This window comes from Adiantum capillus-veneris, chromosome 23, assembly GCF_014529385.1.
Source record: "Adiantum capillus-veneris isolate H3 chromosome 23, ASM1452938v2, whole genome shotgun sequence".
Classification (NCBI taxonomy): Eukaryota; Viridiplantae; Streptophyta; class Polypodiopsida; order Polypodiales; family Pteridaceae; genus Adiantum; species Adiantum capillus-veneris.
The window spans coordinates 117347251-117372503 of NC_140953.1; the positions used below are offsets into that span (position 1 = coordinate 117347251).

Consider the following 25253-nt stretch of genomic DNA (forward strand, 5'->3'; position numbering starts at 1 on the left):
AAAATTTCTTGCACTTTGGACATCCATAAAGGGTTCTTGTTGGCTTAGAACCAAGCACTTCCTTTCCCTCGCGCAAGAACCTTTTTCTTTTGTTTGCACATACATAGAAAAACCTGCTTGCACGTGATGCCATGTTCATCAAAGTATGCCCACCCATTGGATCACTAGTGTACATGTATGCCCTTGAAGTATGCAACCCAGCAAAATGATTGTCTACAAGCTGCTCTTGCAGACTTACCATAAAAGCAAAACGATTTGTGTTCTTCTTCCCATGTATGCATCTCCATATTATGTATGCATTTGCAAAGACCGAGTCCATCATGCCCCAAAACAAGGCATGCCACCACTTCCAACCATGAATGCTCATCTCTAAGCTATAGCCAGATCCCAACACCATTGAGTCAAACACATCACAACCTGCTTTACACTTGTTGTATTGGATAGCAATGTCCGGACATGTAACTGCAACCTTGTGGCCTGATCCAACCTACCTCTGAACTTCTCCTCTTTTCATCCCATATACATTTGAAGCAAAAAAATGGGTTTCTTGTCCATCCAAGAGCATGCAACAAGCCCCTTCCTTGCATCAAAAGCAAAACGACATGATCCACGCTCATGACGATCCATGTGCAACATACGAGCATCAGGAAAGCACCATATCCCTCATGGGTCAAATGCATCAACAACTTAACAGAAGTAAACCATCAATCAAAAAAGACATGGTGTCCTCTTTGTTTCAAATCTTGCACTAGGTTTGACACAACATGGAATGACAATTCCTTACATGGCACCTTATCATAAATGCGAAAGGAGTAGTTATAACCAGTCTCTGAATCGCACAAATTCCATAATTGAATCCCAAACTTATGCGGTTTCTTTGGATTATAAACCCTGCATGGATTCAATTTACATTTTGAGGGAATAATCCGCTCATCCACAGTTACATATTTTCCACCATTATAGTGCAATTGAAATGTAGCATTTAATCTCTCCTCTAAAGGCAAGACCTGCCATAACTTTGTATTCACGAGTCCCCTTCAGAAGCGGGCGTTGAGTATTATTCCGTACATGCAAAACCTCTTTATCTGCTAATATTCAGTCTGTCCCATCTTCTCTGAATAATTTGGGTATCAAACTACACCACAAGTCTCTCCCTTCCAATAATAATTCTTATCATACATAAATTGCAAAGACATGCCGAGAGACACACCCAAAAAACGCATAAAAGAGTGTCTATCAATTGGATTCCATTTCCGTGTGGACTCATGCTCAGCCAAAACTTTATCACGCTTCTCCATTGCATACCTATTGGTCTCTTCCACAATTGCATCAACTACATCCAAAGGAAAAAGAGATAAGTAAATCTGAATTTCTGTAAACTCTCTTGGGACTTGTCCCAAGTCAGGACCTGCAATGTTCACAAACAACGACAGCTTCTTGAATGTTCCCTCAGGCTCAACCTGCAACCTTTCACCACTTTTCCACAACGGCATGCATGTATTTGAACAATCACTATCATCATCGCTATCACGCAAAACCGGACCTTCTGCTTCTAAAAGTTCATCTTCACAATCATCTTCCTCTCCCACGGAAGCATGCTCATCTTCGGATTCATCTTGCTCTTGCATATCCGAAGGTCTACCTTTTTTGACAACCATATTTTGCATTTTACCACGCTTTTTGACAAGCTTGTATCCCTTGTTTTAAGCATGCTTTCTCTCACGTACGGCATCAAGAATAGGGGCATCATTGTGTGTCTCTTGACAAGCATTGGCATCACAAACAAAATCAGCCTTTGGTCGGCCTCGACCCACAATGGTACGCTTTGGAGGGCGACCTCTCTTACTCATGACAAGAGGTGCACGACTACATCCAACAATAGGCATACTAGCAATTGGAGCAGCTCTTGATAATCTTGGACTTTCTTCATGTGCATCCTCATGAAAAGACATAGTATGCATAGTCAAAGAAATGTCCAAATCATCGTAGACATGCATAATATCGACATCATTGCAACCATTTTCAACCGCATCAAAAACCATCGGAATCTCCACAGAAGGTAATACATTAGATCTCCTTGCCATAACACTCTCTCTTTTCTTGCATGCCAAAAACTAAGCAAGAGAGAGCTCATCATCTTCCTCTTTTGCATTCTGCACAGGCATAGCGATGGCTTCTTCCTCTTCGGGAAGAAGATGCATCTGTATGGATTCCCAAGAAAGCATGTATGTTGTTGCATCCCCATCAAACATGCATTTAAACAACTTTTTGCGTGCAAGGTAGGACTCAATAACACCTGCATACATCTTGCTTTGCCAATCAACAAGATGAGCATGCTTTGCCTAATCAAGCCCGAAGCCAACAGCTGGATACAGGAGTTTCCAGCCTTCTAAACCTTGGCAAAAAGCATTGGATGCTGCCCCTGTGAGTGTAGAAGGGCTCGCCATGAAGCGTGTGCACAGAGATCGAATGCAGCAGTCTATAGATCCGAGTACTGATAGCGCTCTGTTTTCGGCCAGGTGCAACGAAATTTGAAAACGCTAGTCTTTTTTTTGCTTTTGTGAAGTCTACACGATAAGGCTCCGTCCACATTGGTTGGCCACCTTGCCAATATGGCCTGATTTCGACCATGGGCAAATAATTCTTGTCCGAGCTTGTTAAATTTTCATGTTGTCTCTCTAACAGGCTTCTAGCAAGATGATTGCAGTTTGCAGGATTTGCTTGAAGAAACCAATCATTTCAATCGTTAAATTTCGTTCTATTGGACCGAGAAAAAAATTAGCTGAAAACTTAAAGACATGGCGCATAGCGTGGCATATTTTTTAAGTCAAGTCGATAACATTCGTGTATAACAAAAATGAGGCAAAGTTGATGCAATTTCAGGACACTATAGTGTCTCAGGACACTTGAGTGTCCAATTACAGGACTAGTGTTAACAAGACCCAATCGTTTTCTTTAAAGGCTTGGGCTCTTCTGTGCTTGTCAGCAGCAGCCTTTTGCCTTTGCTGTGAGATAGAGATAGCATCCTTAATCTTTTGAAAAGATTCTTGTAGGTCTCGACTATACTCATCTGCAGCGAAGATCTTCCCATGTACTTTAAGTAGCAAGGGACTTTTTTATCTTCCCTCAATTACCTCGAAAGGTGCTTTTCCCCTGGATGTACAGCGTTATTGTAAGCATACTCCACTAAGGGTAAGTACTTCTCCCATTGGGATCTTTGATCTAGTTCCGTTACATAGGCTTTTAGTAGATCGAGAATGGTTAGGTTAGCTATTTCACTTTGGCCATCCATTTGTGGATGATAGGCCGAAGAGAAGTTTAGCCTTGTCCCTAAATTCTCAAGAGACCCTTCCAGAAATTACTGGTCATTCTAGGATCTCTATCCGACACTATGGACATTGGCAAGCCATGGTACTTGAAAATTTGTGAAATGAAGAGGGTTGCCATTTGATGGGCTTTGATAGTCTTTTTGACAGGTATAAAATGAGCTTGTTTACTGAACCTATCTACTATCATCCATATTCCCGTATTCCCATGGATAGACTTAGGCAATCCAAAGATAAAATCCATGGATATGCTCTCCCATGGTGAATTAGGGATTGGCAAGGGTTGAAGCAATCCAAGTTGCTTCCCTCTATCAAATTTTGTCTTTTGACATACCACACATTTAGAAACATACTCTTGTATGTTCACTTTCATGGTAGGCCAATAGAAATATGTTTCAATTCCCTTTAAGGTAGACTAAATCCCTCTATGCCCTGCATAAGGTGGAGCATGAGATTCATACATTACTTTCTCACGTAGTAAGTTAGTAACACATAGTCTATTGCCATAGAGAAGATAACCATCTTGTAAAGTAAATGGTTCGTCTTTCTTCCCTAATACAAGGGCTGAAATCACATCTCTAAAGTCGGGATCAATAGCGTACTCATTTATCATTGAAGATAGATCATTGTGAGTTGCTATGGAAACCGCATTCACTCTCGGCCGTCTTGAGAGTGCATCAGCTACTTGATTATGCTTGCCCACAATGTGAGCAATATGAAAATGAAATTGCGAAAGTAAATTTGCCCACCTCATTTGTTTGTCGGAGAGCTTGGTCTGCGTCATGAAGTACTTAAGACTTTGGTGATCCATTCGCAGAATGAAAGGAGTCCCCAATAAATAGTGCTTCCATGAGTCTAAGGCATGTAGAACTACAAGGAGTTCCTTTTCATATATGCCTAGAGCTTGCTCAACAGGGTTGAGCCTTCGACTCTCATAGCCTATGGCATGCCCTTCTTGGAGTAAAACAGCTCCAAGGCAATAACCACAAGCATCACATTGGACCTCAAATGGTTTTGAGAGATCCGGTAGTGTAAGCACAGGTTGAGAGATAAGCTTTTCGAAAGCATTGTTCTCCTTAGCAGACCATGTATACCTAACTCTTTTCTTTGTTAGGTCATGCAATGGTCCCGCAATTTGTGAGAACTTTTCTATGAAGCGTCTATAGTATGTACACATACCTATAAAGCTTCTTAGTTCATGAAGATTCCTTGGTTTAGGCCATCCTTTTATTACCTCTAACTTGGATGGATCCATTTGGATGCCATCTTGAGAGATAATGTGACCTAAATACTGAATCTCTTGCAAGAAAAATTCACTTTTCTTTCGATTAACATAAAGTTTATTCTCTCTTAAAACTTGAAATATTACCTGGAGGTGTTGCTTGTGTTCGTCTAATGAATTAGAGTAGATGATAATATCATCAAAGAACACTCCAGTGAAGGTTCGATGAGGCCTGAACAGCTTCTCCATCAAGCGGTTGAATGTGGCTGGTGCATTGGTCAAGCCAAAAGGCATGACAATGTATTCATAAAGACCAAACGTGGTGCGAAATGCGGTCTTTACAATGTCTTGATCAACTATCCTTATTTGATGATAGCCACTTTTTAGGTCAATCCTACTGAAGTAGGTCGATCCTTGTAGCTTATCAAATAGGCCTTCTACCCGTGGAACGGGAAACCTATTTTTGATAGTGATCCTATTTAGTGCTCTGTAGTCGACACACATACGATATGTGTCGTCTTTCTTTTGCACTAATAGCACAGGTGAGCAAAATGGAGATGAGCTAGGCCTAACCATGCCCTTCTCAACTAACTCATGCACTTGCCGCATAATCTCCTCTTGTTGAGCTTGAGAAACTCTATAAGGAGGTTTGTTAGGCGGTGAACTTCCTGGAAGAATTTCAATTGCATGGTCATCATTACCTCGTTTAGGAGGTAGCTCACAAGGGATGTCGTCAATAAAAACATCTTGAAACCCCTTGAGAAAATTGGATAACTCTAATTCCTTTTGGTTGCTTTTATTTTCTTTTGCTAAAGCATTAGGTTCATTTTGAGAATCTTTAACAAAAATCATGTACACGGAAATAGAGCTCTTTATTGACTTGTTGAAAGCTGGTGTATGTACAATGGGAATAGTGTTACCCATTTCCTTAGCATCTATATACATGTCTTTTTCCCTGAACTTAAAGGAGATTCTCCTTTCAGGAAATTTAACATCGACAGCCAGGCGGTCAAACCATGGTGCCCTTAGGATTACATCCTCATGCTTGAGAGGAGAGATAAAGAAGTCCTCTTTGTCCACATAGCCTTGGACATGAAGCCTCAATTTCCCGATTAAGGGAGTGACTAAATATTCTTGCCCCTTGAAGGCACTATCTGCGGGTAGGACATCTCCCATCCCATAAGCTTGTATGCCTAGCTTGGTGGCCAACTCTATAGATATAAAATTATGAGTAGCACCAGGGTCAAAGAGAATAAAAGCATCATGTTCTCTTACCTTTCCCCAAGCATGGAATAGAGGAGATCCTTTGTGGTGAGTTTGGTGAGTCTCCTCCTCTTGGATTTCAACCAAGGAAGCTCTAGGAGGATCTTGGCGGTTGTTCTTTTGGGGACAAGCGCGGTACGCATGCCCTTGTTCGCCGCACTTGAAACACCGGTTATCCCTACGATAACGCTCAAGCTCTTCAGGAGAGAGTTTGTTCTTACCTTTGTAAACTCCCTTCTCTTTATCTTTGTTGGAGTTGCCCTTAGGAGACTTTTGGACATTGTCCTTCCCCTTAGGCTCATTGGAACCCTTGTTTTCCGTGGGCTTATTATTTCTTTTAGCCCCCGTTTGGAAATTGATTCGAGAGGCCACCATAGTATGGTGTATTACCGCCGATATGGTACGTGGCCTTTGGGAGTTGACATACTCCGCCATTTCTTCAGTTAAGCCCGCACAAAATTGTTGCTTTTTCTCTCCAAAATCCAACTTTTTGAAGACAGTGGCTTTGAGTTGTAGGTCCCAAAACTTGTCTACATATTTGTGGATGGATTCATAGGGAGAGAGCTTTAAGCTTCGCCATTCGGTGAGTACTTTGTCTTTGGCATCGGTGACCAAAAACTGCTTCATAATGGAAGCTCTTAAAGCTTTCCATGTTCGTGGAGCTTCACCATTGGCTCGTAGGCTAGACCACCATTGCCTGGCAGACTTGTGAAAGTGCATAGCTACATGGCATAGCTTAGAGGACTCTGTGAAGCCCTCATCTCCAAACGCCGCATCGAACTGTTGGATAAAGGCCAAGACTTTGTCCGTAGCACCGAAGGTACCATCATAGGTAAGGAAAGAGATGCTCTTCCCTCCCTCTTTGAATTTCTTCAGTTTGGACGACCTCTTCCATGTGGCATAGGATTTCCTATGGCCTCTTCCATGCGGCATAGGATTTCCTATGGCCTCTTCTTTTTGATGGTTCAAAGGTTGCACCATCACTTTCTTCAGAAGGTGAAGAATTTGAAGAAGGTGGAGAAGAGGGTGACCTCTTTCTCGCCGTTTTCTTGTCTTAATCTTCGTTGTCTTCACCATCACTTTCATAAGAGGAAGAGGATGAAGAAGATGGAGAAGAGGGTGTCCTCTTTCTCGCCTTTTTCTTCTCTTGCTTTTTATCATCCCTCTTTGAATTATGGTGTGGAGAAGAGTGTGATGGTCTTCTCCACTTTGGTGGTGATGGAGAGCGTTTAGCCCGCCGAGGTGGCGGGAGACTCACTTATTTCTCTTTCCTTCAGTGAAGGCTCTTGAGTTCTCCTTTGGAAAGGAGATGCATCATCAAGAAGTAAATTCTTGAGCCCTTCGTATGGATTCTCTTCTTCTTTCCGAATCGGAGAGAGACCTCTTTTGGGAGTCTCACAAGGAGGCTTCCTAGGTGTTCTCTCATCATGGTGATGAGCTTGGAGAATCCTAAGAGCACGGAGCTGCCTATGCACTTCACTTTGGAGAGATGGATTGCCCATGGCTTGTTGAAGCCTAGAAACAAGATAGTTAACAAGCATCGAAGCATCATTAGTAGCTTGCTCATTAGCAAAATCAAAGTTATCAACATTAATTTCACTCTCTTTACTATTGTCATCCATTCTAACAACTTTTAGGTGTAAACTTTTTAGGTGTACTTTGGCACTTCAAGCCCTAGTTGCTACTCCTCTTTACCCCTTTAGAAAAAGCACTCAAGCTACTGTACCCACGGCTCGAATACCATTAATTGCAAGGAATAGAAGAGAGGGTCTTTCGACACCAAAACAGCACCGGCTCCTGTCAAGCTTCTAATAGCTCAATAGTGGTTAAGCCGTAGGCAAGCCCCGTAGGACTCCACTATTAAGACCATAGCTCTCGACGGTGATGCCCCGTTAACTGCACAAAGGCAGGCGCACTACAAGGCTGAAAAATCCCTATTCTACTTACTCACAGGCAATTAATAATACCAACCATTTATAGCTAGCTTGAGGACCTCCCTTCTTGAGCAAGAAAAGAGAAACCTTGTGCTCTGATACCGTAACGTTTAATGGCCTAACAACTTGTGTGTAGCGGAAATTAGCATGAACATAGTGGGCATTTCATTAGAATAGATTCCTAATGAGAATTACAAGAGTGCTTGGGTGGAGAGAGCAACAAAAAGCATAACACCTAGTTAGATAGCATGAACAATACTTTCAAAAGAGAGAGAAATTAAGCAATTGACAACAGTTGAGGACCGAATTTGCATGGAGCCGGTCCCCCCTCCAAAATGCTTTGTATTATGGTTTCTCCCATCAAGAGAGACATTGTACAATACAATTCTTTGTGTTCCTTCAAGACTAGCTAGTGCAATGAAGATGAAAGCTTCATGCACTAAGAAAAACACTTAGCAAACACAACTTTAATTATCCCCGTTCTCAGACCCAAGACCTCACACACCTTCAAAGATGGTGAGAGCTAGCAGGGTATGAGAGTAGATTGAGAGGAATAAGGAGTATCTTACGAGAAAGATGTACATCTCCTCACATAATCACTCATATTAGCATAGCTTAGCTTAGTAATTAGCTTGGTAGAGGGGATGAGCATGCATTGAAGTTGGGCTCTTGGTTGGATTTGCATCCACATGCCAAGAGTGTGTCGATGTAGGCTTCTATCTCACAAGCTTGGAGTACTTGATGAGCTCTCCATTAAAGCTTGGGAAGAGATAGTCTTCTTTACTTCACATATGAGATTGTGTGAGTGTGTGTGTGATAATGCCTTGCAAAAGTCAGCCCCCTCTCTCTCTTGGGCAAGCCCTCTTTCTATTTGCTCTTGCAGGCTCCCCATTGGATCTCCCCAGGGCTAGCCTATCACAATTAAGCAGCATAAGTGATAGCCTTCTGACATGTGTCCCCCTTTCCCCTTTTGTGAGAGCTTAATCAATTAAACTTAATTGATTTAAATGAATTAAATCCCCATTAGACCTTTCCCCATTCTGACCAATAGGAATTAAGTAGCCCATTGGGCTGCTCAATTCCTATTGGACCCCTTCACGGGCTGTCCAATAATCATCCAAAAGACTTAATTTTCATTGGTTCTTTTTATTAAGTGTTTTAAAATTAATTAGGCTAAATTTACTCTAACCTAATTCTCATTGGTCCACTTCAAGGGTCATCCAATAGGAATTGAGCACACCTTGTGGGCATCTGGGCTAGGGAGCTGACATGTGTCCCTAATTCCCTTTGTGTAACGGGAGCCTGTGTGTGTGTGTGTGTGTGTGTGTGTGTGTGTGTGACTTTCTCTCTCATCACCTACTCCCAACGCTCGCCCCCTCCTATGTAGGGATATGCAAGACGTTTTGGTCACACACAAAGCATCCAATTTCCCCTAGGGTTGACCTTTGGACACAACCTTTGAATTTTGGAACCGTAGCATTTTGGAAGTCTTAATGGGCTGAACCTTAGGGTCTTTTTAGCCCATTGTTGCACATGGCTCTTTTGCAAATGCCCCCCCCTTTGGATCCCTATTGTGGCCGGTCTGTTAGCTTAACCAATATTCTAGCTTTTTCTCCCCTGGCACTTCCCCACATTAAATGATCAGTTTAATATGAGAAAATCATGTAGGAGAATTAGATATTGATTATTATGACATCATATTTTTTAAAAACATATTATTATGCTCTCATGGTTTTAACAATTTACTATTGAAGTATCATATTATTTAAAAACATGTTTTAAAACTCATCCAATATATTAATGCTTTGCAACTTGGTTCTCTGTTTGCTTGGTTGACTTCTATTGATGTTAGGAAAGCTTTGATAAGCACCAGAGTTTAAATGTTGCACGTGATGCAATTGAATGTAGTGTGCACATGCTTAGGCTTGATGACATGGGTATTTTTAAAGGTATTGGTTTGAAACTACTTTCTTTGGATTGGCAAGGCAAGATAACGTAGTCATGGTACAAATCACTAATCCAACTAGGGGAAGACATAGAGATGTGGGGGGAAATTCATATAAAAGTCTACTCTGTTGTTGAGAGAATCAACTAACAATTTGAGTGTGACGGTTACAAACCCCATCATGTTTTTACAAAGGCATGTGCCTTTTCATGGAAGTCTTCAGTTTATACTGTGGCAAATTGTTTCATTGTAACAATATCTAGGGATAGATAAATTTGATACCATGCAAGCACATAGTTAGCATTGTAATGATGGTTAGGGATGGATGAAGTTGATACCGTGTGAGCACATAGTTGGCATTTTAAGTATGGTTTTAGTTTATTGCTCTCAATTGCTCTCTCTCTCTCTCTCTCTCTCTCTCTCTCTCTCACAAAACGTGGGGCTTTTAGCCCTTTGTGTTACATAAAATTGACTACATGAGAAAATTATTGGCATATTATGAGATGTAAGTATCTCCTCTTTGTTTATTTTCCAGTGTTTGTATTGAAAGGTAAAATTTCAATTTGTGTTGAGGTTGTTTCAATAATTATGATTGTCATGTTAGAACTCACTTATATCATGCAAACTATAAACCCAGTCAGACTACAAAATTAGATTGTAAACCAAGGAATCCTGCAAGAGAATGTAACTATCACCTCATAAAGTAAAGAGAAAGTCAAAACATTTTATAATAAAGTTGATAGGTACATGATGCAACATTCACCATCCCACTAAAGAAACATTCACCCCAAAGACAATTAATGTCATCTAAAGAAGTTCTCTAGCAAAGACAACATCCCTTGCACCCATGCATGCAGCTGTAGATGAAGCATCACCACTCTAAGGTGAGGGAACATACACGGAGAGATTCAAAAGAAAAAACAAACACAAACAACAATTAGTGAGAAATAACAATGCTTACATTCTAAACACATGACGTCATACCCACTTCTTGAGAATTTTTTGCCCAAAAGCACCTTGGCTGAACAATTCCCATAAAAACCATGACATAGAATCCACAATCCATAGCATTAAGCTACCAGGGCCCATTAATTGCTATCATGTGAAAGATCTCCTTTGGGCTTGGTAGCTCGTGTGCAAGCCTTGGCTCTGAGCATCATGCTACCAATAGTTGTAGCCGCCTAGACAAAGGCACAACACATACGTATTGACATTTCCTTTGGAAAAAAATACAAAATTCAATGAGCATGTAAATGTCTATGTACCTATAGATTATAAGAAGATAATCTTAGCTTTGCATGAGTCCAAGAGAGTCATGAATTTATTTTAGCGGCCGCTCATTCAATATGGATTGAGGACCTCTATGCCTATTGTTGAAGGTTATAGCCACATACCAATGGCCCCTATACTAGACTTTGCTACTATGCATAGAGAAGAAAAAAAAGTAGCTAAACCTACATGGAAATGACACAATTTCTTACCTATCATGATGGGAAAAAACATATGTGAGAGAATGTTGAAACCAACACCCTCAATTATTCTTGAAAGGTTTTGATATTCAATAGCCATGCCACACCTATCACCCACACTTTACCTGGTGCATAGGCATCTAAAGATGACATGACTCTCTGATAGAGAAGATGCTTTAAAAAAATTGGTGGGAAAATAACTTGTTGAGATTAACCTCAAGAGTCCTATTTTCATTGTGCACTTTTAATGAACTAAACAAGAAATGGTCAGTCTAAAAAGCACCATAAAATGCCTAAGTATGCAAGATAGACCAACATGTAAACCTAGACAATCAATGAAAATCTATGCATCAAAGTGAATTTGGGCACATACATACATCTCAACATGTAAACCCAGACAAGATCCACCAACTATCTTGTAAAACATTAACCAAAGTAAAAAAGATAGACAAACATCGTAGACTAATTTGCAGTCTAACATGTAAACCTAGACTAACATGTTGGCTTAATAGTAAACCCAAGCAAAGTCCACCAAAGAAGCATGCATAAAAAACATTAATTGGGTAGCTTAGCTCACTTCCGATCTTGTAACTCAACCCCATGCATCATGGACACGTACACACCACTACACTTCTCCTCAACTTTCACTTGCATCCCATGGAAACCACAATGAATGACAGCATCCATAAAGTCATTAGGTGCCTGATGGTAGGGGCTATTCACATCAATGGGCTCTATATGCCACATCATATTATTGGCTCTCCTCATCATGCATCTGCATGGATTTTTTGATCACTTATGGCAAAAAAATCATTATATACTTTGCCTTGCGAACCAAACTTAACTAGGAAAAATATTATAAAACTCAATAGGGACCCACTGCATTAGATTTGGCACCTTGATTATTCATTCTCGAGTTTCCTCAGATTAGATCCCTCTACCTGAATGTGAGTCCTTGATGGGTGTTAAAGTAGCCTAAGTCATGTGGTAGCCTTCAAAGCTATCAATGGAGGATGGTCATTTTAAGAGCAAGAAGGAAGGAGGCAACTTAATTTTTTGAGCTAATGAAAAAGGATTTGCATCACTTTCTTCCAATGAAATATAGGACAAATATGCTACTTTGATTATAGACAAAAGCTAAAGACATGAGATATTTCTCAAGGCTCTCGTTCACTTTCTCGCTATTTAGGATGCCTCCTTTCAAGGATGGGTTGCTTTTGCTAAAGTGTCTTTAGCCATTTCATGTCTCATGGCTACTCCTAGGGCGGCAAGGCCCACCCCATGTGGCTCTAGCCTAGCCCCCATAAGTACCATTGTTTGAATGGTGAAACATCTTCTTTTGTAGGCTACTTTCCTACATGGCTGACCCTTAGTAAAGGCATATGCCCACTTCACCCTTCTCATTTTTTCAAACTACAAGTGCATTAATGTTTGAGATGCTCACAAAGACTCAAATGACAAACAAGGTCAAAACTCACATGGGTATATTCTCAAAACACGAGAAACTCACATGTATGGTCCATTCTATATTAGAGGGACTCTTTGCAAGCTTAAAGTACACGTATAAAAGAATGTATGCAAGATCTCTCTTCTTCTCCAAGGCATATTTTCTTATAAAAACTAGTATGAGAGTTATATTACTTTTATTTTCTATTGAAGATATTTTGAACACCACAATCCAAGGATAGTTAGAAGTTGGCTATTATCCATTTATGTATGTTGCCTCCTGCACGATATATTGACTCTAGTACTCCATCCAAAAGTACACCAAAATCTCAATATTACCCCAAGCAAATAAATACTAGCCCAAACACCTAAGTTCCTTTCTTTTAAAACCACTTAATTCTCTTGGAGACTAATAGAAAATAACCACTAGCAAAAGACCTAAGTTCCTTTCTTCTAAAACCACTTAATTCTCTTAGAGACTAATATAAAATAATTACTAGCAAAACACCTAAGTTCCTTTCTTTTAAAACCACTTAATTCTCTTAGAGACTAATAGGAAATTCCCTAAACCTTACAAATTGAGGTAGAGAAAAAGTGAACTATATATATTTAGCAAAATAAAAATAGAAAAAGTCGATTAAGGCATCCTTCACTCCCAAAGAAACTAGAGTATAATGTATGACAAAACAGTAAGGATACATGAGAGCTAGAGCTCAGAGAGATATCTTAAAGATGAGCCATGTGAATATATGAAACAAGTTTAAGTGATGTTTCTGCATCATCAACATTTGAGGAATGATGACATGTAGATGCTTCTTTGATAGAGCACAATAATTGTTAGTATGCAGAGAGTCTGCAGAGAGCGTAAAGGTTCACTCTTTGTTCATATTCCATCCTTCAAGGAAGCTATTCTAGCCAAGGTACAAAATACACTATCAAATTGAAGCACAATTTTGAAGGTCCTCCATACAGTATGAACTCTTAGTTCAAAGTGGGAAAGGGTTTTAAACCACAAGTGAAAAATTAGTGAAGCCAAAGTTTAGGTAAGTGATGAGAACATACGAAAGATTTTTTGGAGAGAGAGAGAGAGAGAGAGAGAGAGTCTATATGCAAAGGTTGTAACTTTGGTCTTCTGGAGATTTCATGGCTCGACACGAGCATGGAAAAAATTTGTTTTTTTTTATGCTAATATAATCTACTCACCATTGTGAGTTTTGCATAAAAAAGAACACACAAAATATTATGTAAATTCCCAAATGGTCTTATTATTGATTATTCGATCATGCAATAGCTTCTTTGAGAGCACGTCGTTTATTTAGAGCATCACTTTTCTTCATGAGGGAGAAAATTGAGAACTTTTTGAATCTTTTCTTTCCATGAAGGATAGTATAAAGTCTTCATAAAATCAGCACATACGACTTGCACTCAATGTTTAAGAAAATTGTAGCCTTAGCTTACAAATTTTGATTGCTAGCTGTGAACACAAGGATAATTTTTTTTCCCTTGAATTGGAGAAAAAGGTCCATTTTGCAAAAGGTTGAGTTTGTCTTTTAAGAAATAATATCAAAACAAGTTTATAAAAAAAATTAAAGAATTTTAAAAAATATCTTAAGAGAAAATCACATTGTGCTTTTTTTATAGAGAACATAAAATTCAGATCAAACTAATCATTAAGTTTTCAACTCACATTAAAATCTTATCATCTTGTTGGACTTTGATTAAAAAATTGTACCTCCTGACCATAGTCCTTCCCTTCTACTTGCTAAAAAGGGCCCATGGATAGTTAGGGCTCTTGAAAATGATCTTTTCCCAACCATAATTGTACCTCAAGGGCAATTAATTTAAACACATTCAAGTTGGTTCCAATGTGAATGATGGTTTACTTTCTATCAAAGATGGCTAGAGAGAGAGAGAGAGAGAGAGAGAGAGAGAGAAGTATATATGCACATTGGAAAGTACATATTGTATATGCTATCCATGTTCAAAGATATAAAGAGAGTGTCTCTGTCACATACGAGAGCAAAAGGAAAGAAACAAAAATGAAACTTGAGAGCAACACCCAACTTCAACTTTGGCAAAGGACTGATTTTCTTTTCATTCAGGGAAAAAAGAAAAGTCATCACTAAATGAAGCTCAAAATCATAATGCACAAAAACTGCCTAGCCTACTAAAATACATATTTGAATTTTAATTAAAGAGGTATAAAAATAATTTGAAATTTGAAAATTAAGTGCACAAACCTCAAAGTACAATGAATTTACCGTGAGAATCTCCACAGAAATGGTTCTCTAAGTTTTATGCAAAAAGTTTCTTTTCTATTTGGCTTGGAAAAGAAATGAAAATGAAAGTGAAAGCAATTCCCAACTCCAAGCACCACAAAAGAAGATTTGAATGGAGAAACATTCAATACTAATTAAAGCTTGCATGTTCTCAGACATTTAGCTTTTCTTGGATTTATACAACAAATAATTTCAAAATATTTTGGATATGATTCAGATGAGAGCTCACATAACCGTGAAGGCAAACCCAATTTGACAAAAGTTAAGTCTCTTTTTGGAACTTCAAAAACATTATAAAGTACAAACTGTGCATATTTGCATCACAATCTCAATATGTGCAATATTCTCATTAAGATAAAACACCTCAAAGTGGGAGGCTTTTCTAGCAACAATATTTCTAAAGTGAATAGGTTTGCAGAAGTTGACTCTCATCTCTTGTTTTGCATACAATGTCTTTCAACACTCACATGGTTCTTCTTCTTTCATAAGATTAGCAACCATTGTTGAAAATGATCCAAAATCTCCTAAGGATGGAGATAGTAACACAACCACTCCACAAACGAGAATGAGCATCTCAAGAGGAAACTTGAGATGCAAGCAACACGTTTTGGAACAACCTAAAGAGGAGGTCAACAATGTAAACTCTCTCGTGTGGACTAGAATACTTTGAAGGAACACATGAGCATGACCATGAACTGAAAGAGGGGAAATTTGACACCATGAAGAGTGATGTAAGTGAGATGAAAAATGTATACAAAACCGGCGTGTATGTAGTACAAATGTGGTTTTTGATTCCTGTCTTATGTAAATTGTGGCCGAAGTAAGGAATGTTGAGAATGTGTTTGCAAAGGAGTTGACAAAATGAGAGTGATGTCCCAGAACATTTATATTTTGGCCCAGCCTTTAGACTTTCGGAATGCTCTGGCACACACAAAAATACCTCTTCCCCTTCCATGAAGGTTACTTGCCGACGTTTCTCATCAACATACTTCTTATATCAATCTGTGTTTGTCGAACATTTTGATGAGCTAGTCTCAGCATTTCCATATGGTCCTAAAGAAAATCTTTGACCTGTTAGAGCTTTCCTATTGCCAGCCCCATCATAACTGGTGACCTAGATTGAAAACTATACATGAGCATGAAAGACTAAAACCAATCATTACATGCTTAACACTATTGTAAGCAAATTCAAGAATTGGGAGATAATTTTTCCAATTTAACTGCTTCTTGCTAACGTATGCTCGTAGCAATCCTCTAGCACTTGATTGACCCTTTTAGTCTGACCATCCGTTTCAGGATGAATTGTAGTACTTCAGTTGAGTTGTGTATCCAATTGTTTAAACACAGCTATCCAAAGTGGTTGTTAAACTTGGGATCATGATCACTCATAATGCTACTTGGCAACCCATACAACCTGTACATATTGTCCATAAATAACTTAGCTAACTTGCGTCTTTATTGTTGACTTAGTTAAAATAAACTTGCAAAGTTTAGTCAATCGGTCTACGACCACCCGTACCGAGTCTTGACCTTGAATAGTGGTTGGTAAATCCACAATGAAATCCATAGAGATACTTTTTCATTTTCCATTGGGGTTGTCTTCTCCACGGCTTGCATGTATGCAAACCATGCAAAAAAGTAGAGAGTACATGCCCTTTTTCCCCAAAAAACTAAGAGCTTTGCTACCAATGTGAGAGCCCAGGGAACTACCATGAAAATCCTCTGCCTTACTGTCCTATTTATAAGCCCTTGGACTTCCATGTTTAGGATTCCATAAATAACTTAGCTAACTTGCGTCTTTATTGTTGACTTAGTTAAAATAAACTTGCAAAGTTTAGTCAATCGGTCTACGACCACCCATACCGAGTCTTGACCTTGAATAGTGGTTGGTAAATCCACAATGAAATCCATAGAGATACTTTTTCATTTTCCATTGGGGTTGTCTTCTCCACGGCTTGCATGCATGCAAACCATGCAAAAAAGTAGAGAGTACATGCCCTTTTTCCCCAAAAAACTAAGAGCTTTGCTACCAATGTGAGAGCCCAGGGAACTACCATGAAAATCCTCTGCCTTACTGTCCTATTTATAAGCCCTTGGACTTCCATGTTTAGGATTCCCTATCCACACCTAGGTAGTTGGCCCTTGGCATGGGTCCGTGACCCCCCTCGGTTACCCTTGGCCTTACAATTATGCAGAAAAATGTGCACCACAAGGCATATGAGGATAGCAATAAGAAAAACAAGGACATATCTCATGAAGAAAACATGCCCAAAGAGGAGGCAAGTCCATCGACAAAATATGAATATGTGGCCTATGAGACTAAGTTAGAATTGAAAATATGCTTTTGGAATTAGAATGGATACCCATGAAATGTAGGGATTGGCATAGATGAACTAGCAAGAAAAGCGAATGTTGTACTTCTTGTTGAAAGTTGGAAACATGATGTACAAAAGATTAATGGACTAGAGAAATACAATGTACATTCATTAATGTGATCAATGAATCTCAAGCAACAAAGAAGGCAAGGAGGGGTAGAATGCGTGATCAAGAAAGGGTTGGAAGATTTTCTATTATATGTAAGAAATGTACAAGCACAAACATTACGTATAGCTTAAAATTATGATACCAAGAAGAGCATCCATTTTTGTAGGAGATTGCTACATTCCTCATCATGATTACCCCTTTTATACCTCCATGGATAAAGGTAAGCCATTTTTTTATTTAGAGGAGAAAATTTCTTATTTTAAAGGCAAAGATGATGTTATTGTCTTTGAGGATACACAAGGATGTATACACTCTCTCTCCTCTTTTTTAAGACATGGTTTAGTATTAAAACCAGTTTGAAAATAATATTACTTTTCTCTTCTGATGAAGATAGCTTGAACACCACCAAGGGTAGAGTTTGAGTCCATAACCGGCCAGATGTACAATTCAACATTAGAGTACTACCCTATTGGTGAAGATGTGATCAAACGTGCCCTAATTATCAATAGCATACAACTACTATGCCAAATTCGGCATCGTTACAAGAAGGCTTGCATAGTTGCATATAAGTGCACATGTGACTATGGAAGAGATAGTTATTTCAAAAAGTAACTGATACTACCTTCATTTTCAAATTGTTGTATTTTAACACAAATTCCACCAAAACACTTATTTCAACAACTCTAACTCGGTTTGTTGGTTGCATCTGATGCAACCAAGGGCCTTTGTGCCCATTGAATGGACTCTTTTGTATATGGTGGATGCCCCTGTGCAAAGGATATGCGAAGGTTATCCTGTATTCTGTTGACTTAATTCTAATCTAGCTCAAATGAGTATTTCAAAAAAAAAAAAACTCATTTCAAGCATTTAAATGACAACACATTATAAATAAGAATGTGAATGTAACTTCTTTATTGACACAAAAAAGGGGGAGGGGGGGGGGGGGGGGGGGGGGGGGGGGGGGGGGGGGGGGGGGGGGGGGGGGGGGGGGGGGGGTTCTCCTTTTGTGTTTCCAACAAGAGAGCCACAATCTGAGAAGATTCCGCTCCCATTTTTTTTCCAAAAATTGTAGGGACATACTAAGGACAATGAGATTGCATATGCTCAATCACCGCAAAATCTGCAGAATTCTGTGTGAAAAAGGGTTCATCACAGAGAGCTGAGGATGAAGGCTTTCATATTGCACTTGGTGGTTCTGGCTCAGGTTGCGATATCACTTTATTCTAGTGAGATATAGGCCAAACACCCTACATCAATAACAAACAAAGGCTAAAGATGTGAGGGATTTTGTCATGGCTCACTCCCGCTGCTTACTATTTGGAATACCTCCTATCAATGATGGGGTACTTTCATGTTTCATGGCTACTCCTTGGGAGGCAAGGCACACCCCAAGTGGCCCTAGCCTAGCTTCAGCTAGGCTCCCTTAGTAAGGCATATGCCCACTTCACTATTACCATTTTTCAAAAGACAATAGCATCAATGTTGGAGTGCACACAAAGGCATGGCCCACTCTTGAGAAGGACCCTTGGCAAAACACACACACACACACACACACACACACACACAAAAGGGTGTGGTCTCTCCTCTTTTTCAAGACATGGTTTAGTATAAAAACCAGTAGGAGAATTATTATATTGCTTTTCTTTTCTGATGAACATAGCTTGAACGCCACCAATGGCAGAGCTTGAGTCCCTATGAGGCTAGATGTACAATTCAACATTAGAGTACTACCCTATTGGTCAGGATGTGGTCACACGTGCCCTAATTATCAATAACATACAACTACTTTGCCAAAATCGGCATAGTTACAAGAAGGCTTGCATAGTTGCATATAAGTGCACATGTGACCATGCAAGAGATAGTTATTTCAAAAAGTAACTGATAACTATGCATCGCATGACCACTACCTTGGTTTTCAAATTGTTGTATTTTTACACAAATTCCATCCCAAACATTTATTTCAACAGCTCTAACTCAATTTGCTAGTTGCATCTGATGCAACCAAGGGGCTTTGCACCCATTGGACGGACTCTTTTGTATATGGTGGATGTCTCTGTGCAAAGGATATGCAAGGGTTTTCATGTATTCTGTTGACTTAATTATAATCTAGCTCAAATGAGCATTTCAGGGGGGGGAAAAACACTCATTTCAAACAGTTAATGACAACACATTAAAAATAAGAATGTGAATGTAACTCCATGATTGACACAAAAATAAGGGGAGAGAGAGAGAGAGGAGAGGGGGAGTGGGTTGATTCCATACCAACTTACTGAATAGAATTCCTCACCTTTTTATTTTTCATTCTGCTGACAAGTTGAGCCAGCCTGCATTACAATCTGCAGAACAAATCATATACTTTACAAAAGTAACTCTGTCTTGAGGAAAGCCCAGAGAAAACTATAGCTACCACAAGCAGCCAAACAGAGAAAGGGAAAACATAAAATCTTGGCACTTGATGAAGTGAGAGGGCTGTCTACACCACTTGATAAAGGGGGGTGAATTAAGGTGTGCCAGAATGAGCATTCATGAATGTATGCATGCATTCAATTTAACTTGATGAAGAAAGAGATGCAATACACATCATGACAGCTGAGCTTTTGGTAGTAGAAGAGAGCTTCTGCAAGTATCATCGTTGTCGCAATTTCGCAACCATCCCTTGCCCACTTTGTTTGGGGACAAGAAACAGAGCATGCCACCCAAGATGCCCACCATCACCAAGAAGCTAGCAATAAAAGGGGTCCTACACAGACAGACTAAAGAGAAGTCTGAAATTTGACTTCCGCCGTCGGAAGCCAACTTGAGCCGGAGATAAAGCCATCCACAGTGAAAGATTGGGCCTCTTGAGTGGACATGGCCGGATGCACGCCTTTCCAAGCAATCCGACTTGCGGTGCCGGCCCCGGCGCCTGTATTTTGATACTCTCCATAGTAAAGAGTGTCAGTAAATGGGTTTGTAGCATCCCAAGCCAGCCAACCAGCTGGATCTATGACCTGCCCAATGTTACATTGCAGAAAAACTGTCCGTGAGTACGCTTTCCAGGGCCGTCCAAAGTAGCTGACGATCGAATAAGGTGCATTTTGCAGATCAGGGGCTGCTCCTACTGTGCATTTTTGAAAGCTATAACCGCTCGGGTCTGAGGAAACCTTTCTTCCCTGGGCTGTGAAGGTGTTACGCTGATTGGGAAGCGGCAGCCGACCTAAAACATTGCAATTCTGAAAGACTGCTATTGCATTGCCGAATATGAAATCGACAGTGCCATATATGTTGCATCCTGTGTAAAATTGTCTGTTGGCTAAGGCATAGAGAGTGTCCTGGTACCCCTCGAAGCTGCACGAGTCAAATACCGCTTGATCCGAGTTTACCCGAAGAGCGACTGCCTGGTGACCCTCTGGCCCTGCCGTGTTGCGGAATGTTATCCTTCTAGCGATGAAGTTCGGCCCAGACACAGCTGCAGAGAGACAACTTTGTAAGATAAAGAGAGGCAAATCAACAACTCTAATCTGCATATGTTGAATGAAAAACAGACATTCCTCACATCAACAGGAAAATATGGAATGTCACTTACAACAATAGAGCTTCCAAGTTCCTACAGGCTATGAATGTCCCTGACAACATCATAATTAGCTTGCCAGAATCATGTTTGTGTTGGGGCTAAAGGCCAAGTGGTCGGTTGCCCAATGTGGATACACACACACACACACACACACACACACACAACATACATGGTGTATTCATTCTTTGAGCAGTCTAAGGAATAACATTGAAGGAGCTGACCATTGGACCTCTGGCTGCGCAATGTCTCGCTCTCTTCTCTCTTTCTCTATCATCATTCTCTTACTCTCCAGATTGCGCATGAGCGACTCAATGCATACGGCAATCTTGAGCCTATGCATAGGGATAGTGATAACAACCAGAAACATTGAAAGATGAAGAACTATGCGACATACATGAGAGAACCAAGGCGAAAACCCTTACCAACTGTTGCTGACTTATAAGTGGTGATGCCCTGCTTGTTGCTTTTGTCTCCAGTTATGATAGTCTGCCCCTGGCCATCTCCTACCAAGGTAAGAAGATTCATGGCCTTGGGTACAAGAAGATACTCTTGATATAGCCCTTTCTTTATGTAGATTGTATAACGGGTGCTGCGCTTCTTCGGCACATTGTTTAGAGCTTCTTGAATGGTCTTGTAATTACCGCTCCCATCCTGTGCAACAATCGCATCATAGGTGCCTCCAGCTGGGGTCGGCGTGGAGGATGGAGATGCAATAAGCGGTGCTGTCAATGGCGTCGTTGTGGGAGTCGAATTCGATGGTGTTGTCGAGGGTGATATGACAGGTGTGGATGTCGACGGCGATGAACCATTGTTAGTTGAAGATGGCGCTGTGACAGTAGGCGTCGGAGCTGATGGTGAGCCAGTTGGGGTTCCAGATGACGGTGGGACGGATGGGGTTGTTGGCGGTGGCGATGCCGGTGGGGATGGGGAAAATATTGTTGAAGGTGGGGGTGAAGCTGGTGAGGATGTCACAGCAGGCGGGGGTGATGCCGGTGTAGATGTTATGACTGGCGATGGTGGCGGCACTTGTAGCAATTTGCGGTCGCCGGCAGATAGCCAGACGGGAAAGCCATCATCTTCAGTGAAACTAAAAGTATCAGGAATTTGTTCAGGCTCGACAATGTCGTTGGCGGCGATGGACATAAGGCGGCGTAGGTGTATCTTTGGCGCAGAGTCCTTCCAAGATGTGAGATCAGCGCCAAGCTTGGAAAGAGTATCCACCAATCCCAAAGAAATTATCACTCCTTTACCGACCTTATCTTGTGACTCAACCAGAGCTGAGAGGGAGCCGTCTTTCGGCAAGGCGGCGAGAAGCCCCTCTGAGCAGGCAAGCTGAAAACCCATTGTCCCACTAAGCTTGGTCTTCACATTAAGCAGAGAGCTCTTAATGGTGAGCAGACTAATGGAGTTGAGCCCGGCCATGGAGTCATTGAGCTGATCACTCGACAGGTCCATGAGCTCAATGCAATCCTCAATCGCCTGTTTGGTAAGATTGACATGATGGGAGCTAAGGTTGAGATTAGAGGCCAGAGCTGAAGCATCATGCACATGGTCAAGGGCAACTTTCACTCCGACTCCTGCTAGATGAAGCGGATTAGCCTTCAGCGCGCTCGGATTAGCCGAAAGCCATTCAAAGCAGAGATCCGGAAACATTGTTGTATTGCAAGCAGCGGCAATCGCAGCCGACCCTGCCGTTAGAGACTCTGGGCTATCCGAATCGGCCCCATGATGCCCATTTCGCGCTCGCACCACCAGAAATGTGCCCAGGCCGATGGTGGCAATGAGGGCTAGCAGACAGCACACAGAGGCAAAAAAACATCGCCTTCGCGATCGGCCTGTCTGCTCATGCGTGTCATCTGTTGGTGAGACTCCTGGATGAAAGGGGCGATTGGGCAATTTCTGATCGAGTTTGTCGTAAGAGCGAAGAGAGGATGAGCTTCGGGAGAAGCTCAGGACCCGCGAAGGCAGATTCTGCATTTCCATTGTGGTGAAAGTCGGTCTTACGAGCTATGGCGGTTTGGAGCTTGAGAGGCGTACCTAGATGGGAAGCTTAAAGAAATGGCAGCGAGCTAAGGTGAGAATGTGCTATTCACCTCCGAAATGCAATGGCACGAGCTAATGTAGGTAAGCACGCCTGCGCGACGGGCTGAAGACAGCTGAAGACTCATGCATCACCGCGTCGCATGAGAGGGACGGCTATGGGGAGCTGGAGCTTCCAATGCAGGAGCGGAACGCGGGCATAGCGTACGCAGAGAGAGGAGAGAGACGGCTATGGACTCTATTCTGTGCTGCTACACAGTAGTACACACACTTTAGAGAGAGGAACATGGATGCAGTTATGTCGAGTTTGGAGTGTGCCTTGACTCTTTAGAGTGAAGAGAAATCGGTGAGCGTTGACTGGAGAGAGCAACATACTAGACTGGCGCTAGTACGCCACATATAAAAGGCAAAACTTCCATATGGCGGGGCTAAAAGGGTGGTCACGCGAGGCATAGTTTTCCTCATCAAAGAAAATAAGGGCTCAATTAGGGTAGAGGGGCCAGTAGCGGGACATTTAACTTGTGCGTGACAAATTTTCTTGCTCCATGGCCAATTTTCGGCTGCAAGGGGTGAAAAAGATAAGCAGTGAGTAGGGTAAGGGGGCCTGTAAAAAGCAGGGTCCCAAAAGAGAGACACTTTTAAAAGCAGGAAGACGCTTATATTAAATACAAAGTATTATCCATGGTGGGATGATTTTACAACGTGGAGGAAAAACAATTTGGAGGGAACTTTCGACTCCCAGCTGGCTCCCATCAGGAAACAGAATACGCGGAAGGCTGCTTCTAGATGGTTAACAAACAGGGGCCAAAACGCCCACACATGCTCTCTACCTGGCGCTCCCACTCCTCAGTAAAGACTCATACCTGCTCATCATCACACAAGCATAGTCTTAGTAATCATGACACCTGTCTTCAATAAACAACACGCACAGTTATGAGTAACAAAACAAACAAAAAAAATTCATTTTGTGATCATGCGTAAAATATACAATAGGTACACAAAAATACAAACAGCCAATCGCATTCCTCTATTAACACTCAACTAGATACAATCTCAGATTCAAAGTAGATTTTTCAGAAATTCTATTTGCAACAGACAAAAGGTTTGCCCGCCAGAATTGGTTACTCCCATAAGACATAAATACATTGGGTTTTTATTCAGAAAAAAGCCACAGCCTTATTGCTTCACAACCTCCAATAGGCCAAATTCACTAATAACTTTCAGCAAACAGACTCCTCCACACGAGAATATTCATACCCCATCACAGATCACAGGTGCTCATTTCAACCCATGGCAACTCTTGCCCCCTGTGAGTGTAAGTCATGCTTGTTAGAGAGATATCCACAACTTGACGGTTTGTTATGCACAGAGGTTTTGCTACACAAGAACGGTGGTCGGGTTTGTTGTTGCGGCAGGGTGCACGTACTACCTTTGTTGTTCTGCAAAGCTCTCAAGAAGGGAAAAATCTGTAGCTCTAAAAATAGCACATCAACCACGCATCTCCAAAAGCGATCAGCCAACCCAGAGAAGACAACAAACCAAGTCCCCAAGAAGAAATTTTCAGTCAAGCAGTACTCTCATCTCTTGGAAGATATAAAGGAGTAGTACTAGTTGCAGGTAAGAACTAACTAATGCTATCTAAACTCATGCTCTAAGACCTCTGTAATAAGCTTAAAATTCATAACTAATCTAGTTTTTGTAATCGATGCATGCAGAGTGACCATGGGAAAGAGGAGGGCAAAGCCAGCTCCTAACAGTGGTGGAAGGGCCTGCAAGAGACACAAGCCGATTGCAGACAACCAATCAATGAAGGTTTCTTTAAGAGAACATTGTCCCAGCAAAAGTAGGCAAACCACCAGGACACGAAGAAGCCCTCCTCTTACTCTCCAAGCCAAGCCTACCTTCCCAAAACCCAAGCTTCCTTCACCTACCACAACCGTCCAACCCCAACCTAAGATAACCGAAGATTCTCCACACGTATCAAAGCAAACAAAGAAACGCACGAAGCTCACGTGGACAGAGCTTGATATGGCAAAGGCTCTACAAGCTAGAGAAGAGGGCGTCTCTTTATACAAATGCTCCCTTCAATTTGGAATAAGTAGATTAGCAATTGCTAACTGGGAAGAGGGAAGAACACAAAAGAAGAAGAAAGGGCCAACAACAACGCTCACATCAGAAGAAGAGAGTGCATTATTGAAATGGATTTTCTTGAAATGTGACTCAGGACATGGAGTTTCTGTTACAGATGTCAAGCTTAAAGTGGCTAAAATGTGCCAAACAAGACACACACTC

General features: G+C 41.1%; 1 protein-coding gene across 1 annotated transcript; it reads right to left on the reverse strand.

Moving 5' to 3' along the window:
- Positions 1-19618: 19618 nt before the first annotated feature.
- LOC147428433 (pectinesterase 3-like) lies at positions 19619-23255 on the reverse strand. The gene is made up of 2 exons (XM_086497080.1): positions 21344-23255; positions 19619-20816 (listed from the first exon to the last, which is right to left on the reverse strand). The coding sequence occupies exons 1-2, from the start codon at positions 22902-22904 to the stop codon at positions 20122-20124; spliced, it is 2256 nt and encodes a 751-aa protein (XP_086353206.1). The 5' UTR covers positions 22905-23255; the 3' UTR covers positions 19619-20121.
- Between the last annotated feature and the right edge of the window lie 1998 nt (positions 23256-25253).

Bases quoted from the DNA above. Each gene is read 5' to 3' on its own strand.
- LOC147428433 (XM_086497080.1), bottom strand. From the start codon at position 22,904: ATGGAAATGCAGAATCTGCCTTCGCGGGTCCTGAGCTTCTCCCGAAGC. The intron at 20,817-21,343 runs GTAAGGGTTTTC...GTCTCTCTGCAG, and splicing joins TTATAAGTCAGCAACAGTTG to CTGTGTCTGGGCCGAACTTC.